Source organism: Pinus tabuliformis, chromosome X, assembly GCF_031772625.1.
Source record: "Pinus tabuliformis cultivar Carrire ecotype Pingquan chromosome X, CPIR1, whole genome shotgun sequence".
Classification (NCBI taxonomy): domain Eukaryota; kingdom Viridiplantae; phylum Streptophyta; class Pinopsida; order Pinales; family Pinaceae; genus Pinus; species Pinus tabuliformis.
Window position 1 is genome coordinate 1,484,298,169 of NC_142308.1, and position 18,821 is coordinate 1,484,316,989.

General features: G+C 37.9%; 1 protein-coding gene across 2 annotated transcripts in view; it reads left to right on the plus strand.

Moving 5' to 3' along the window:
• The window catches only part of LOC149145621 (LEC14B homolog), a 308,684-nt gene extending 292,459 nt beyond the window's left edge, over positions 1–16,225 (plus strand). For both annotated transcript variants that reach the window (XM_089453362.1, XM_089453363.1), the window contains exons 8-10: positions 14,485–14,649; positions 15,414–15,474; positions 15,614–16,225. In XM_089453362.1, coding sequence (XP_089309488.1) covers positions 14,485–14,649; positions 15,414–15,474; positions 15,614–15,775 — 388 coding nt within the window. In that variant the 3' untranslated portion in view covers positions 15,776–16,225. The remainder of the gene's footprint in view (positions 1–14,484; positions 14,650–15,413; positions 15,475–15,613) is intronic.
• Positions 16,226–18,821: the final 2,596 nt, after the last annotated feature.

Below are 18,821 nucleotides of genomic sequence, written 5' to 3' on the forward strand. Positions count from 1 at the left end.
ACGAGGGTTTGTTTGCAAAAGTCTGCTTGAATAAGAATTTGATTCTATTGCCATTTAGTTTAGAAATTTGTCATTAGTTCTTTGAAAGCTTTGTCAATTTTGTTGAAGTTTTTTTGTTTATTTTTATAATGGCAACTTCTACAAGTGAGTTTTCCAAATCCTCATCTTTCACAAGATTCTTTGATGAAGACATGAAGCGAGGCTTGTTCATCATGATGGATATGGTGAGAGAAATGTATGAGGATGAAAGGAAGAGCATCAGACTTCGAGAGCAGTTGAATTCCATGAAGGAAGAGAAGCAGTTGCTTTCTGACAAATTGCAGGAAATAGAGAGACAACTTCATATTGCAAATATGACCCTGGAAAGGATGCATGAGTTGGAGACACAGCTCCTTGTTGCCAAAGAAGCCTTAGTCAAGTATCAGCTTGAAGAAGAGGTAAACAATTCTAGTTTGTCTTCAATTTCCTCTAAGAAAGTTTATGTTGGTTCTTTTGAAAAACATACAAGAGGCACAGGGTCCAAGTTGATGTCAAAAATGGGCTATGAAGGAAAAGGATTGGGCAAACATGCACAGGGCATTGTTGAGCCAATAATGGTTGAGGGAAGACCTAAGTATTTGGGTCTTGGCTATGGACAATCTTATGGAGAAAGTTCCAAAACAGCCATGAAGGCAATTGAAACAGTTCCTAGGAGTTTCATTTCAGGTTCCCTACCTCAAGTTTGTAAAGATTGTATTCTTGGGGAATGCAATTGTTTGAAACATCATTTGCAGAAAGAAGGTGATAAGCATGCACTTGAACTAGAGAGTTGTGAAAGCTCTAAAAACATTGAAGGGATTGATGGTGTTCCAAAGGGAGCTACTTCTTCATTTGATTCACCTCCTCGTGAAGGTAATAAAGGTGAAAGAGAAAGGTATAAATCTGATTTCAATCACACTTCTTTTGATTATGTTAAGCATGGTAAATTTCCACATAAGCATTGGAAAAGAATTGCATGTTCCTTTTGTGGTTTGGTTAACCATAGTGTTTCTGGATGTTGGAAGAGAATGGCCACATACTAGAAACTTTTGAAGGAAAGGAGGCAAGAAGCCAAAGGTCCATTGGATAGGGCAAATTATGCTGTAAGAGGATGAACATGTGTTGTACTTATTGCCATAAGCAAGGACATATTGTTGAAAGGTGTTGGACTTTGAATCCAACAACGCTTCCATGAAATTTGAAAAAAGTGGAAAAAGAGTATGGCAAGAATGGAAAGGAAGTTTCCATAATTGATGTGTTTCAGGATGATCCACATGTTGATGTCGATGTGCAGTTAAAGGAAGCACCTTTGGTGTGGATTGGTAAGAAATGGTTAGAGTTCTTATCCAATTAAAGTTACATGTCTTTTGATGTGAAAAGAAATGCATCACATCTATCTTTCTTTACTAATGGAATGCAAGTTGCAAGATGGAAAAGTTGAGTATGTAGACTCACTTTCTTGCAGCAAAATTATATTCATTTCAGCTTTATAAGTAAATGTACATATGATTGAGGATCTTGTACTAATGATTGTGCTTAAGAGAAAGTTGAAGAATCAAATACATACATGAGAATGGTATGTGTGAACACAGGGATGTTGATGATTTCCTTGTATTTAAACATGTATGTGTAATTGACTTGATGGAAAGCAATCGACCATCATATTGCTTTGTTTAAACATGCATGTAATGTCATGTCGACTTGGAAGAGTTGATTTGGTCTCCAAGATTGTAAAAGGGAGATAATGATGAAGTGTTTCATCTTTGTAAAAGAATTGTCAAGTTCTTTTTGTACATGCTTGACTTGAAGGGTCAAATGTTTGAAAAGGCATGTTTTTTTTGTCGGCTTGTGATTTAGTCGATTATTTGTACATAAGATGTAAAGACATGATGATGATTCACATGATGTGAAATTTGTTTTTTTTTTGATGGAGCAAGAATTTATGTCATCAAGTTATTTTCTTCTTCTGATATCGTCTGCTGAAGAATATTTGCAGCAGCAAAGGTCGCCATGGAAATGGCTTGGAAGCGATGTTCAACTACCTTCTGTACATTCTGAATAAGTTCAAGGAAGATAGTTCTTAACAGGAGGACAAGTGCATCTAGGAAGGGAAGTGTTGACTACCTTCGAGTTTTGATTCAAAGGCACTAGCCATGCAAGGCAAGTGTACGGAGGCTGAAAGAAGAGGGCGTTGTACTCTCATCTATTGTTCAGATCAGTATATCAGTCTTTTGGAGTCCAAAAGATTCCCAATGGGGAGGAGTGATCATATATTGATCTAGGACCTTAATAATAGCTCAAATTTTGTGTTCAAAAGAGTGTCGAACCTGAGTGACCGGATAGATCTCGTCTTCCTGATTCCAGTGCTACGAACGGTTTGAGAAACCAACACCGTATGAAGAAGTGATCGCAATTTGAAAAAGTCTAGTAAACTGCGATTTCCAAGAATAAATTGATTTTTGGGAAATATTGAAAAAAGAATATTCCAAGGAATATTCCTTTTGGTTGATCAATCAGGTGTTGACACGTGGCAAGCCCGAAGGCCGCCACGTGGCCTTGGAATGGTATGGTAAAATTTTGTTGGGGTCCGACTGAATTGAACTCGTGACCTCTGGCAAGACAAACAAGCGCGCTACCAACTCTGCTCTATGTTGTTTATTAACAGGTAAGGGTCACATGTTATATTTGTGTTGTAACCGTTACGAATTTGGGGGTTGGGACCGCCAGTGGTCCCGAAAACTATTCACATGCCGAATTAACCACCGATTGAAACGGTTTTACCGCTAGTGTTAACTTGACCGCCAGAACTACGCGAGTTATCCCCTAACCGCCGGTTGAAACTTGTCACATGCATGCCGACGATTACGGTCAGTTCTGACGGTTAGCTTGGCAGAGCGCTAAAAAAGGCGGATTATGCCAAAGTTAACTACAGTTAAGTGGAGTTAACCAAAATTAATGGAGGATCTCTAGGGGAAACTGCCTAAAGGCACTCCAGGAGCAGTTTTCGACCTAAGAGAGTGAGACAAGAGGCTAGCTAGGCTAATTGGATCCTTCTGAAGCCAATGGAATAGTGTAGAGACACTGAAAAAGCCATCTTCAAGGAGATTTTCATGCAGGGAGATTTTGGAGCTCAGGGCCACCAGGTGTTGGAGGCAGTTGCAAGAGCTACACGTACTCGTTCTCAGCGAACCAACAGCCATTCCTGACTGTAATGAGCCTTCTGAATCCATTACAGGGGTTTGTAGAAGCATTTGGAGACTTCCAAAGGCCCAGATGCTACAGGGAAGTTTGAGGCAGCCCAGTGTCAACTGTGGAGGAAGGCCTAGTTTGGGGATGTAGTGTTCATTTTGAGCAAATGATCAGTCTATTGTTGATGTCTGATATGTGCTGGAGATAGTAGAAGAGGTTTCAGTGACAATTGAAGAATTCTGAAGGAGTTAGTGCCATCAAGAAGCTCAGGGTAGCTCAATGCACCGATTGAAGGAATCAAGTCTAAGGGACCTTAGATCTGTTTGCAGAGTGATGACAACCATGACAAGGATATAGATGGTTTTCTAAGTCCATTGGTTCAGTTCAGTAACCTTTGGAGTTAAGTGTGAAACTTGTAAAAGAAATTTTGCCATAATCCCAAAGAGCCAAGTCAAGATGACAAAAGCTTAAGGAGACGTAGCCCACGATATTCGGGTGAACTCCTAGATTAAATTTGTTGTTATGTGTTGATGTTTATTTTCTGCATTATATGGTTGTTATGTGTGTTTAATATCAGCAGAAACAAATCGACTTAAAGCACTTAAACAGTTAAAAACAAATGAAGACATACACCTGTTTCAAGTACTTAATTCCGCAATTGTCAACATAAGCTAGATCATATATTTTGTTAAGCTTTGGAGTGGGAGGTTCTTGTAAGCATAACAAGTTATTAAACCCCATTTCAAATCAACAGGCGATCATCCTAGCTTCTTCTTGAGTACATTGACCAATGAGCTCATCAAATGATGGGAGTTTGTTGTTGTTGCTTATGGTAGTAATGAAGGTTTCCCATACAAGAGGAAGACATTGGAGAGTGATCATCACTAGTAGTTTGCAATTAATCTCTTAGTTGAGATGCCCTCATGATGTAAGATTGCACAGATTCCCCCTTGTTCATATTCATTTCTTTGAGCTTGTTCTTCAAGGAGAGGATGTGGTTCAAGTTGTTGACTTTATACATCCCTACAAGCTTGTCATAGATATCCTTGGACCTCTTCAAATTACCAACATAAACAAGTAAATGATCTTATAAACCATCAATAATAATTTTCTTAGCTTTGATCTCACCTTTCTTATACTTGGACTTGGTGGTAGCAAGAGCATTCTCTGGAGGCTTAGGAATCTTCCCTTGCACATATTCCAAGACATCATTATCATCCAATATAACTTCTAACCTGATCTTCCATGCAACAAAGTTTGATGAATCACCTAGCTTCTCATTGTCCTTGAAGAAAGAGGTAGTCATCTTGTCCAAATCAAACAGGGTTCTTCAACTTCCTTCAAATATGATTGCTTGTCTTTTGTCTCTTTGGGCTTTGTTCTTCACGTTAGCTCTGATACCATGTTATTTTTCCACTGTTCTATGTTGTTACAATTAATTTAGCCCAATTCTTAACTTCAATTAGCAATCAAATCAATATTCCAATAAACAATAACAATTGTAGATAGAACAGTAAATGACACTGAGCGATAAGAGAAACAAAAGCAATGACAAGAGACGCCAAGTTTGGTCAAAGACCAGGGAAAAACCCCACAAGGGGGAAAGTCCTTTCAAATTCTTCTTCTTATTAGATTGTCATAAAATGTTCGACGAAGAGTACAATAATCCAATTTAAATAATGAGTCAAAGTCAACCTTTGACTATCCAAATAGAGAAACCAATATCCAACCAATGATGAACTTCAAAAGTAAATTTTGGTCAACTATCAAAGTTTGCAATTTTGTCAATAACAGTCAAAGTGTGCCCTGACCAATCAAAGTCAATGGTTAAATCAATTCTCCAAGAGCTTGGTCAATAGTCCACAAACTCGACCTACAACGTTGGTCAAACAAAGGTCAAAATAGTCCCAATCTACGCTGTCAAACGTAGTCAACAGAGAGAGATACCCTACAGTGAAACTCTGCAATAATGCTTGCAGTCAGCGCAGGGTAAAGTGCCCAAAATGCCTTGGTTTTTGTGCCAAGAAATGCAGCCTATCAAGACATAAATATTCCCAAAAGATCAAAGTCAAAGTTAACCCAAAACAGCAAGGTCAAGGTTGGTCAGATCAGATTTTCGGCCTCCTGCAATTTGTCTTTCCTCCTCCCCGCACGTGTGAAGAAACCTTGCGATATTTCAAATGTATTGAATCTAAGAAGAGAAGAGCAAGATGGTTGATGATGTCTCCAAGTGAGGCTCCTTGACTTGTATTTATAGGCAATGGAGGAGGACTAATTAGCCCTTTAGGTCGACCTTAAATTTTCTGCCATTGTGGATTTTCTCACCAAAAATGTATTTTTCCTTAACCAAATTGAGTGCTTCTAGGGGCCATTTTGGGTCTCTCTAAAAGAGGAATAATGTTTAATGAAGGGAATTTATCCCTGAGTTGCCAAATTAACACTCATGACATTGGCATTTCACCTATCTTCAATGTAGTTGATTTATATCCTTTAAAAGGAGAAGACAATATTTTGAATGATGCAACTGTTAGTCAGACTGGTGGATGGGAGAACCAACTGCCAAAAATGGTTCCTAAAGAGATTGAAGCAGTGTTGGACCAGAAATTGATGAAAAGAACCAAAGGAAAGGAATATTACCAATATTTAGTCAAGTGGAAGAATCAACTAGTTGAAGACTCTACTTGGATGATAGAGGCAGAGATTTCAAAATATGGTACCATTGTAGAAACTCTTATGAAGACTTTCTTTCCCCGGGAGTCTGATGCAGGAGCATCACTGTTAGTAAATTCATTTTGACCGTGATGGTCAAAATTTCATTTAGTATAGGAAGTGGGTTTCCTGAATTATTTTAGTTATTTGAAATAGTTAAGAAAATTAATATCTAGTTAAAATTACTATGAAATTGTATAAATAGGAATTTGTTGTAGTTAATTTTCGAAAGATATTGTAATTAGTTTTAATAAATTAGATATTTTCTAGATCTAGAATTTAGATCCACAATTAGTGGATCTGAAATGATTTTTGTTTTGTATTAAAAATAGATTTTGTAGCTCAGAAAAGGGTCGGAGGGTTCTAAGAGCGTGAGAGTGTATTAATGTGGTTTTTTGTGTACTCTGTGAAGAAAGACATTAATTGCATAGATTTTTTCTTCTGTTAGATGGCTATTGGTGCTCTGTGTAAATTCAATTTTTCTTCCACACACAAACACACAGAGATCGAGATTGGATCATTATATTGTTTGTCATCCATCTCGATGCATTCAAAGTGGAAAAAGTGGAGGAATAAGCTCATGGAACCGTTTTTACCGGTAGGACCCAGTTTGGTGAAACGGGGTCTGAAACATTTCGAGAGCAGTGTGAGGCATCAAACAACATTTTTTGGGGGTGAAACTTTGTTGCTTTAGTGCCACACCATTTCATGCTATTCTATACATAGAGATCTTTCCAACGACGCAAGAAGCGCTTTAATCAGAGTCCGTATGCAATAGTTATGCCACTCAGAAGTTGGCCTTCCTGTTTTCACACCTATAGTTTGGGAGGATGCCGCATCAGCCCCATTATTCATGGAAAAGGGGCTAGCCACGTGTCTTTTGTGTAAAAGACTCTAGAAGAGTCTATATTGTAACCCTAATTAAGAGTTGATGTGGTCAAACTTAACCACTTGTAGGCTATTGGGTTATGTTATAACCGGGCAACTAAGAGGAAGAGACATTCCATTCTTTCGAGAGAGTTTTGTTCCATAGTTGAGCAAAGATAGCCAAGAGAGATAGGAGGTAGAGCACACAGAGAGTGTTGAGAATTGAATAGGGAAATGTATATGTTAATTCTCTTAACTTGATAACTGTTTGTGTTACCTTTTTACTTATTAGCTTTGATCTTTCTTATTCCAATATGCAATACGTCAAACAACTACCAAAACAGTATATAGGCTGCAAGCTAGGGCCAAAACCCCTCCTCTTCAGGGGAAAACCCGAAAATCTCTTCTTATCTTTCAAATCTTTCAATTGACGAATATCATGACCTAGACTCAGACAAATACCCTCCAAGATCAAGTCTTCCTTGGCCTCCTGCTAAAATATCTTCGACCTCCCAGTAGATCCGAAATTCTGCTCCCCAACAACTGTTGTTGCTCCTCTAGGAGACTTCGATCTCCCTCTAACTTCCTTCCCCTTGACCTTGCTTGCCTTGACTTGAGTCCTAGGGCTAGTAAGATGCCCCAAGAGACCTTCGCTTGCCTTCCTTCTCTCTTGCTTCAAAAATTGAACCTTAGACTAGCCCAATGCAGAAACCCTAACTTCACACTTCCAGAAGAATGTAGAGAGACCCAAACACTTAGACTTTCTTCATCCTTCTCTTCTTCACACTTTCTTCTTCGACCTCTTTCTTCTGCCTTCTTCGCATAAGAGATGAGTGAATGAATGATCCAAGTGCAGGACAAGTTCCTTTTATATATATAGGCTTCCTCAAGGGTGGACGTGGCTCTTCATGTAGGCCGACTTGACAGCTCATTAGGCCGACTTGATCTTGGAGGTATTTTGACATTTTCAAGACAAAATAATTTTTTCTTTACAATATACAATGTGCCCATAGGGTCTTCCATATATGACAATGACTCTTATACCTAGGACAAACCCTAGAAGCACTCAATGGGTTCTTGACCTATAAAATACAAGAATTTGAGCATGAAACCCATCCTTCAACAATAATAATAATTTCTTTTTCATTTTACATTTACAAGAATACATTTCATACTAATGAAGACCGAACCTAGTTACACATTTTTCAACACTCCCTCTTAACTAGGGAGGTATTCATTAGAGGTACATGGTCATTCTCAATCTGAAGAGATCATAAGAGTCGTCGGATTGGTAACCCATCTGCTTAGCATCATAATAACCAACATTTGTCATATAGCAAGGCCTTGACGAAAGCTCTATCTCTCCACAAGATCAGAGCACAATGCTGGCGAGACCAATGATGTATCGACACCATCATCATTGTCTCTCCAAGGTACATACCCCACCCATGTGTTCACAGAGTATGACCTCCCATTTGGACTATTCTTATCTGGAGTAGCTAATCCTCAAAGAATATCGATCCACGACTACTCTTATCTTGAATGCCCGACCACATTCTCAAGGAGAATTGAATGCTAGATGGTTATCCAATCCTCCATTCTTTCTTCCCGAGTGAAGACAAGAATGTTGTGTCTATCTCTCCCTCTCAATTCGGGAGGACAAATCCACCAAACCAAGCTTGTCCCATAAGTATACAAGCTTCTTGTTTGGAAGTGATTTTATCAATATGTCAACTACCTTCTCATTAGTGGAGATATACTGTAGCTGCACCACACCATTTTGTACTAGCTCTAGTATATAGTGATACTTGTTGTTGATATGCTTTGTCTTCCCATGAAACACCAAGTCCTCAAACAAATGAATATAACTGGGGTTATCACATTGTATCACTATAGGGTTCATCGATCCTTTAAATAAGTCAGATAACAGCTTCCTTAACCAAACTGCTTCTCGGCTAACTTCGCATGCTGCAACATATTCAGCTTCAGCACTACTCAAAGCAACGATGTTTTTCTTTCTGCTTATCCATGAGACCATAGATGATCCCAAACTAAAACATCCTCTTGTAGTGCTTCTTCCATCCTGTTCACTGCCTCCCCAGTCGGAATCTGTATAACTAGTCAATTGAACATCATTCCTTCTATCATATTTTAGGCAGTAGTTGATGGTTCCTCGTAGATATCTCAGAATATGTTTTGCTGCTATCCAATGATCATGCTTTGGCTCCACTTGGAATTGACTGAGTACATTTACTGCAAAACATATGTCCGGTTGAGTATTCACCAAGTACATTAATGAGCCAATCAATTGTCTATATCTAGAGGGATCCACAGGGCTTGATTCAAAACTTCTTAGTCTTTTCAAATTTGTGATCATTGGAGTGGTCATAGTTTTATAGTCCATCATGTCGAACTTCTTTAGTATCTCGATCACATACTTTCCTTGACCTAAATAGATTTCATTAGGTTCCTGCCAGACTTCTAGTCCTAGATAGTAATGCATCAACCCAAGATCCTTCATGTCAAACTCTGTTGCCAATTGCTTCTTACATTCTTCAATTTGACCTTCTACACCTGTCAAGAGAAGATCATCTACATACAGAAGAATAATTATAGGTTCATTGTTTACAACCTTAATATAGAGGTTTGAGTCAACAGAATTTTTCGTGAAGCCTAATCTTTGTAGGTATGCATCCATTCTAGCATACCATGCCCTTGGTGCTTGCTTGAGGCCATATAATGCTTTCTTCAATCTGCAAACATATGCCTTTCTATCTTTGATTTCGAATCCCAAGGGTTGTTCTATGTAGACTTCTTCATCTATAGTGCCATTTAGAAACGCAGTCTTGACATCCATTTGGTGGATGTTCCATCCCATCGATGTTGCCAGAGAGACTAGTGATCGAATCGTTGTATATCTTGCTGTTGGAGCAAATGTTTCTTCATAGTCGATGCCTTCTAGTTGAGAGAACCCTCTTGCCACAAATCTTGCTTTATACTTATCTATACTTCCATCAATTGCATGCTTGATCTTATAGATCCATTTGGAAGTAACTACAGATTTGTCTTCAGGCCTAGGTACGATCTCCCAGACTCCATTCTTCATTATAGATTGATATTCTTCATTCATGGCATCTTTCCATTCTCGATGTTCTACAACCTCTTCAAAGGTGGATGGTTCTGCTTCTATTAATTTTGTCATGTATGCAACATACCCAGAATATCTCTTGGGTCTTTTACTTTCTCTAAATGATCCTTGAGCTGCCCCATGACCTTCTGCATCAAGTAGTGTAGACTTCAACTAGTTAGGTATTTTCCTTGTTTCTTGAATGACCACGGGTTGAATAGGTTCACTAGGTCCTTCTTCCTCATGGTGAGATCCTTCTTCTTCCTTGTCAACTTCTTCCTCAAATATAGGAAGTTCTTCGTCATCAAAATCTATAGAAAGTTCTTTTGATTTCTTGAATGCTATGCTCTCATCAAATATGACATCACGACTAACTTCAATGTGATGTCCATCTTTCATATAGATTCTATAGGCTTTCGATGAGTTACTATACCCAACAAATATACCTTTCACACCGGAAGGATCCAACTTCTTTCTTTTGTCCTTTTGTATATGAATATACATAGGACATCCAAAGATTCGAAGATGATCAACAGATGGATTCTTCCCAGTGAACACTTCTTCCAGAGTCTTGTTTTCTAGAGATCTGTGAAGACATTGATTTTGTATGTACACTGATGTCTTTGTTGCCTCACCCCACAGAAACTTAGGTAGATCTTGATCGTGTAACATTGCTTTTACACTTTTTTCAATGGATTCGTTCTTTCTTTCTGCAACTCCATTTTGTTCGGGATTGTATGGAACTATCATCTCTCTCTTAATCCTAGCTTCCTTACAGAATGCTATAATCTCTTTAGATGTATATTTTCCTCCATTATCAGATCTTAGTATCTTGATTCTTCTTTTTGTAAGGTTCTCCACTTTGGCTTTGAATTCTTGAAATTTAGTAAATACTTCATCCTTGGTTTTCATTAAGTAAACCCAGGTTTTTCTTGAGCGATCATCTATGAATGTGACATAATAAAGATGTCCTCCAAGTGATTTTGGAGTTATAGAGCAACACACATCAGACTGAATGAGATCCAAGATTTCTTTCGACTATGAAGCACTGCTTCCAAATGGTCTCTTGGTATTTTTGCCCAATGCACATCCTTTGCAGACACCTTCATGATCTTCCTTTAGATTTGGTATTCCATCTACTATGGAATTTAGAGTTGGAAGTATCTTGAAATGTAGATGACCAAACCTTCGGTGCCAAAGTTCACATGGACTAATCTCAGTGTGGACTAAGGCATGGTTTACGGGAGATATTAATCTGTAGAGCCTTCCTTCTCGGATGCCAATCACTTTTGCTTGTTGTATGCTTGAGCCTTTTGCCCATACCACTACTTTACCATCATTTAAGGGTACTCTATCTCCTTTATCTTCTAAGCTTGAAATAGAAAGTAGATTTTTATGCAAACCTGGAACAAACAGAATGTTGTTGAGGTGGATGTTGCTTCCATCTTCGAGCCTTATGGATGATGATCCAATGCCTTTCATTGGATAACTTTTGTTGTCTCCAAGTTCCACAAAGTATGTGGATTTTCCTTTTGATAAGGTCTTCAATTGGTGGGAGTGACCAGTCATGTGCCTTGATGCACCGCTATCAATCACCTAGATGTCTTCGTCTTGGAATGTCCTAGAGAGAGCCGAGAAGAGTCTTTCATCCCTTTCTTTGAGTGATACCTTCTTTGAAGAGAATATGAGACTCCATACTTCTTTGATACCTTTCTTGAGATGGCTTGCAATCCTTTTGATGACCTTCTTCATTGTAGAGGAGATCTTCATGATGCCCTTAGAGAACCAAAGCTCTGATACCATGTTGAGAATTCAATAGGGCAATGTATATGTTAATTCTCTTAACTTGATAAGTTTGTGTTACCTTTTTACTTATTAGCTTTGATCTTTCTTATTCCAATATGCAATACATCAAACAACTACCAAAACAGTAAGAAGAATGACACAATATGTAGGTTGCAAGCCAGGGCCAAAACCCTTCCTCTTGAGGGGAAAACCTGAAAATCTCTTCTTATCTTTCAAATCTTTCAATTGATGAATACCATGACCTAGACTCAGACAAATACCCTCTAAGATCAAGTCTTCTTTGGCCTCCTGCTGAAATATCTTCAACCTCCCAATAGATTTGAAATTCTACTCCCCAACAACTGCTGCAGCTCCTCGAGGAGACTTCGATCTCCATCTAACTGCCTTCCCCTTGACGTCGCTTGCCTTGACTTGAGTCCTAGGGCTAGTAAGATGGCCTAAGAGACCTTCGCTTGCCTTCCTTCTCTCTTGCCTAAAAATTCAAACCTCAGATTGGCCCAGCGTAGAAACCCTAACTTTGGACTTTCAGAAGAATGTACAGAGACCCAAACACTTTGACTTTCTTCGTCCTTCTCTTCTTTGCACTTCCTTCTTCGACCTCTTTCTTCTGCCTTCTTCACATAATAGATGAGTGAATGAATGATCCAAGTGGAGGACGAGTTCCTCTTATATATAGGCTTCCTCAAGGGTGGACGTGGCTCTTCATGTAGGCCGACTTGACAGCTCATTAGGCCGACTTGATCTTGGAGGTATTTTGACATTTTCAAGACAAAATAATATTTTGTTTACAATATACAATGTGCCCATAGGGTCTTCCATATATGACAATGACTCTTATACCTAGGACACACCTAGAAGCACTCAATGGGTGCTTGACCTATAAAATAAAAGAACATGAGCATGAAACCCTTGCTTCAACAATAATAATATTTTTTTTTCATTTTACATTTACAATAATACATTTCATACTAATGAAGGCCGAACCGTGTTACACATTTTTCAACAGAGAGGATCTCTGCACTGTAGCAGCCCACGGGCCACATGCATTACTTCTTTGTACCTGCAGCCTTATTTTCCAGACAGAGAAAGAGAGTGAAGTGACCTTCCAGCTGGGTTTTCTCCCGAAAGGGTTTCCCAGAGCATATTTTGTGTCTTATGTGTATGTATGAGCTTATTTTTGTCGTTCTCTACTTTTCTACATAATTTCCATTTGCATGCATGCACTAATTATAGTTAATAGATCTTAAAGTTTAATAAAACTGTAATAGTGTAGAAATTCCGCACTTTAATATTTTATTATCAGACCTGTTGTGACGAACTGTCCAGTTGAATATTCACAGCAGTTTACGGATCACACACACACACACACACACACACATATATATATTTGTTTGTTTCAAATCTCCATTTAAGTTTTAGTTCTAGGCACACAGGGTCACTGCATCCTCGGATTTGCTATTAAGTTCAGTTCAGGAATTAATGGGGATTATCACATTCTCGACTGCAGATCAGTTCTCATTGCAGTGTAGCCGGTGCTTTGTTGGATTCAATTTGTAAATCGTTCTATAGAGAATTTGCCAAACTTTTATAACTGATGTCCAAAGTAAATTAAAGGGAGTTTTCATGTTTCAAGGAGGGGCACGGAATTCAAGGTGAGTTGGGTCATCAGGAGAGAATTTCATAAAAGTGGACGGAACCAGTGCAAACCCCGACTCTCAACTAGCCGCGGGAAGGTCGGCTCCGACCTATAGTCAGATCCTTTTTCTATTTTGAAGCTTTGTGAAATTGCTCTGATCCCGACCTCACAAAAGTCCCGACCTCTGACTAGTCTATGGTAAGTCAGCCCTGACATGTCAGCAGCAATAAAGTAGAAAATTGGAGGACCCCGACCCAACCTGCTGAATTTGTAGAACAGGTTGGCCATTTTGTAGAGTAATTAATAAAATGGGATTTTTAAAGGTTTGCTTTGGATTTTGAATAAGTGGGCTTTGTTCTTATAAATTTTGGGAAGCAAATAGTGAAGCAGGGGCATTAGAAATACTGGATCTGCAGCACCTTTTGTACTCTTTATCCTTATTTTGACTTATTCTTGCATCTAAGAGAGGCCTTTGGCCCTTTTGTATCACTACTAGGACATGTACTTTCTAGGCCAGTTGACCTATTTTGTTATTTGTGGACATTAATATAATTTCTTGTGTGTATCTTTTCTCACTTGTCAGAATCAAGGATCACTTGACTTTACTTCGTTAACATTTATTCAAATCCTGTCATAGTTATGGCTAGCCCTCGGTTATGTTCGCAGTAAAGAGCTTTAGCGATATATCAGTAAATTTCATACTTTCACAAAATCTACTTCTTTGAACAGCTTATTAAAGGTTCTTCAAATCTTAAAAGCATACATTTGTTTTTAGTGAATTATGAGTAAATTTCATCTATCAAGAAATTTATTTCCTTGAACAGCTTGCTAAAGGTTCAAGTCTTAAAAGGCATAACTGTTTTGTTAAGTCTGCCCAAAAGTGCAGGATAAAAACTCCTGTGGATATATGGTTGTGTTTTTTCCGTCTTCCTTGTGTTCTTTGGTGCTATAATTTCTGGTGGCAGAGTTTTTTCTTTTATCAATTATTATTGTATGCTTATTTAAACTATACTGTGTAGGGAAGGGATGTAAGATCAATTTACAAATATACCAGGTCTGTTTTTTACTTACAGAGTTCCTTGGATATGTTGAATATTTATGATTAAGAGTACCATGTCTTGTGCATTGGCAGCATAAAGTCAAGGAGTTCCTCTGGTAATGAATGGGATTATCGTTGGATGGAGTATCCAAGGAATAGGAAGAATGCTAAGCATCCATATGACCAGTCTCTGATGACTTACAGGGGACATGCTGTCTTGCGTACTCTTGTCCGCTGCTACTTCTCTCCATCCTTCAGGTGATCATCATAAACTGATATATTCTGTATTTCTCATGGGATCTCTAGCTTGTTTTGGATGGAAAAATTTGGCCCCAGGTTGAGTCAAACACATCCTTTGCTTATCATCTAATCCTTTTAGTGACTTTAGCTCATCTTCACCATAATGCAGGGCATCTTATGATGAGATGCAGTTCTGAAAAATGCAATACATTGCCCATTAATTCTTTCTTGTCACTCTTTTGTTAATGTCCACATTCAAAAAATGATAGTTTTATTGGTCAGATAGTGGAAATAGGACTTCCTTAAGCACCAGACAGAAATATGCCTGGAACCATGAAGTGACTGTCATGGGCTGATTGAAACAATGAAGTCATGGTTCCAACCTGACCATAACTGTCACTTCATGGTCCTGGCCAGATTTGTCTGGTGTTTATTTCCTTGAAATGATATACAGAATGTCTTTAAGATTTGATTGCAAATCTACTAAATTTCTGTTGCACCTCATTGTTGCAAGTCATTTCATTTTTCATCAATTTTCCCTTAACTGGTCTAGAATTGAAATTTAAGGTGATTTCATAATAAAATCTGCTATTATCGAAAATTCCACTGGTTCCTCTCAAATTAAATGTATTAAACAAATAGGAAACAAAAGACTAGTACAAGAATGACATGCAGAATGGAAGAATGTATCTCTTCAGTTTCAAGTAATAATAAGAAGATAGCTTAAAGAGAATTAAATAGAGCATTGCATCTTACAGTGTTTTTCCTTCCTGCTTTTGTAGCACTGGCCAGAAATACATCTACACAGGATCACACGATGGCTGTGTTTATATTTATGATGTGGTATCTTTCTGAACCATTTACTTCTTCTCTGAAATAACTTCACTGCTAGTCTAGACTCTAAACTAAGGCTTGCATATTCATATATACTCTCGTAGATCAGATTTTTACGTGGGCACATATGATGGAATCATTTTCACAGGTAAGTGGGAACATTATTAAGAAACTCGACTATCATAGGTCCACTGTGAGGGACTGCAGCTGGCATCCGTTATATCCAACTCTTGTAAGCTGTTCATGGGATGGAGTTGTTGCCAAATGGGACCATTCAAGAGCAAAAAGTCGCAGAAGCCGCAGCCCGTGACTGGCATGTTGAGAGAATTAAATTCCTATGTGAAAATACACATACTAGTGTCTATTGTCGTGGGGAATTTTTAGTGTTCCAATCAAGTTATCAGTGAGAGATTATGAGCTGAAATTCAAGTAATTGGAAGGCTCATGTTACCACTTTTTTCACATCTTGGAAAGCCACATCAGCGTAAACCTAATGATTCTAGGGGTGTCCTTTCCTTATTGTCTGATTAGCCGACGGGATAGTTGCTGAAGCAGTTATTAGTCCTTTTGGCTTTTATTCACTCTTTATTCCATTTTTTCTTCATAAACTTCAAAGGTTTTTATTCTGGCTCCATAGAAGCCATTCTTTTGATAGAGTGCTGAAGTGGGTGGCCTTGAATCTTGATTTGCATCTCTTTGGGGTTTGAAACAATAATTATTCTCATTTATATATATGTATATATTTTAATGACTACCATAATTTGCATGTCTTTTGGTTTTTGGAAATTGATCAAGAGTGCTGAAGTCGGTGGCCTAGAATCTTGATTTGCATCTCTTTGGAGCCTGAAACAATAATTATTCTCATTATATATATGTATATATTTTTTAATGACTACCATAATTTGTATGTGCTTTGTTTTTTGGAAATTGGTCAAGAAACAATTTCCAGAGACGTGCCCCGCGGTGGCTGCACTGCATATTGTTGAGTGCTGAAGTGGGTGGCCTTAGTGATTTGCATCTCTTTGGGGCCTGAAACAGTAATTATTCTCATTATATATATATAGATATATTGTTTAATGACTACCATAATTTGCATGTGTTTTGTTTTTTGGATATTGATCAAGAAACGTGTCCCACTGTGGCTGCACTGCGTAGTATATTTTTTGGATTAAGTGCCAGTTCTGAGGTATCATTTCTGCCATATTCATCTGGAACTTTCACCTGATTGCATACTTTTTTAAAGTGTCATTTGGGTGAGACAACACAGAGCACAATGAGAGTAGAGCTATAGTAAAATGGGTTAACAGTACATGAGCGTTAGCAGTGAACCAAGGCCTCATTATCAGTTTGCATGCTACAACTGCATATTACAACTAAAATGCCTCAGCGCAATTCATTTCACAATCTGATTAACACTGGTAAACCAAGGCCCCGTTATCATTCTGCATGAACCACTCTGCAAGTAAAGAGATGCATATTACAACTAAAAAGCATCGGTACACTTCCTTTTACAATCCAATTAACACAGGTATAGTAAATCATACATGTACGGGACTGGTTATTTTTAATCTAAATACAATATCATATAAAACCTATTACTACCATTATGCATAAGTGAGATATGCTGATTTTATGATCCAGAAAAAAATCAATCAAAAGAATTCTATAATTTTTTGATGGCCTAAGCCTTAGAAAATGTGCATATGACCATGCCTAATTATATACTTTTTTGATGGACAAAACTACCAAAGTCTTTGCATATGACCGTGCCATTTTGTAAGCAGACGTAAACATAGGTTTATCTGTTGTTTTATCTATGCATTAAATATTTATCTTGAAATTATATAATTTTTCAAAAAGTATGAATTTAGTTTCAACCAAATGTTAGAGGTTATATAATTTGAGGTAATCTCAGATTGGAGGCTTCTGTCATTTAAGTTAATTTCAGTATCATATTGATAAAGTTGTCTTAGTGTGACTTATGGACTTTTCGGTGCTGGAATTAGACAAATTTTTTTAAGGTGAAATCTTGATTTGTGTTACTTAAATTGGTTTTTTGACTGTACATATGGATTCAACACCCTGAAAAACCTTTAGGGCACTTGGATTGTGCAGGGGTTACTCATCAAACTTATGATTTCAATAAATTTCTTCAGGATTTTAGATAAATTAGACCGGAAAAACCCACCTGGAAAGCTTCCAAAAAGTCTAACTAAAGACAACTCCATTGATAGATTGATTTTATAAAATATACTATACAGTCCATTGCTTGCTTTTACCTCGGTTCCCTCGGGTTGAGCGGCCTTCCTTTGCTTAAGAAATGATACATATTTCTCAACAGGAGCCCCAACCACATAAGAAAGAAAAAGGAAGAAAGAAAGAAGGAAAGAAACTATTTTAACATCCACGAGGTTAAAGATAGCCTATGGGATAGATTGCTTTTTCCTCTGCTTGATGTATTCAATGCTTTTTCTATGAAGCTTCACAATAAATGCTCCCAGCTTCTCAACAAACCCCTCGCTAAATAGATTATCCCAAGAGCTAGCTGTTGATTTTGGGTAGCATTGGATGTGATCTAGCTCCAAAATGTTGTGGAAGGGCTAGAATACATGAGATCTCTAAGACCCAAAATTCATTTGGATAAATTCCACCCGGATTATGAGTTATTAAAATAATTAATATTTTTAATGGGGTTCCTAAGTCTAAACTCAGGAAAATAAAAATTTAATGGGTATTAATAAAAATATGGGTGAGAAGCTTCTAAGAGACCAAGATCAAGTCTGTTTTAATTTTAACCATTGATTAGGGACTTAATTTCGATCGTTGAATCATCAACATGAAAAGTATAAGAGAAGACTTGAGTGTCATTTAGAGACAAACCGGGAAAATACTCAGTAACCAGAGGGAAATCAATTCTCAAGGAGGAGTTCGATTTCAGAGGGAGAGTTGTCAGGTGAAGGAAGAGGAGGGCATCAACATCAATCAGAGATTGAGGAAGAAGTGACGTAGAGCATCAGAGGGACAACGCAGAGGGAAGATCGGAGAGACAACACAACTAGGGACGCAGTCCTCACGTAGAAGTGATGCAGAGGTGACACAGTGAAGGCTGAAGGGTCTCTGAAGTGTCAAAATTTCTCCAGAGCCAAGGGAAAATTGTCTCAAGTGTTACTCTCAGAGGTGTCTCTATATTCTGTAAAATCATTCCTTGTAAAGAGATTGTTGCTGAAGAATAACAAATAAACCCTCATCTTCTGCACCGGTTTTCCCGCATTAGGTTTTTCTGGGGACAATTGTCCAAAAATAATTGTGTTGATGTGATTAATTCTTGTGCTTGTATATCACTATGATTTTCTCTA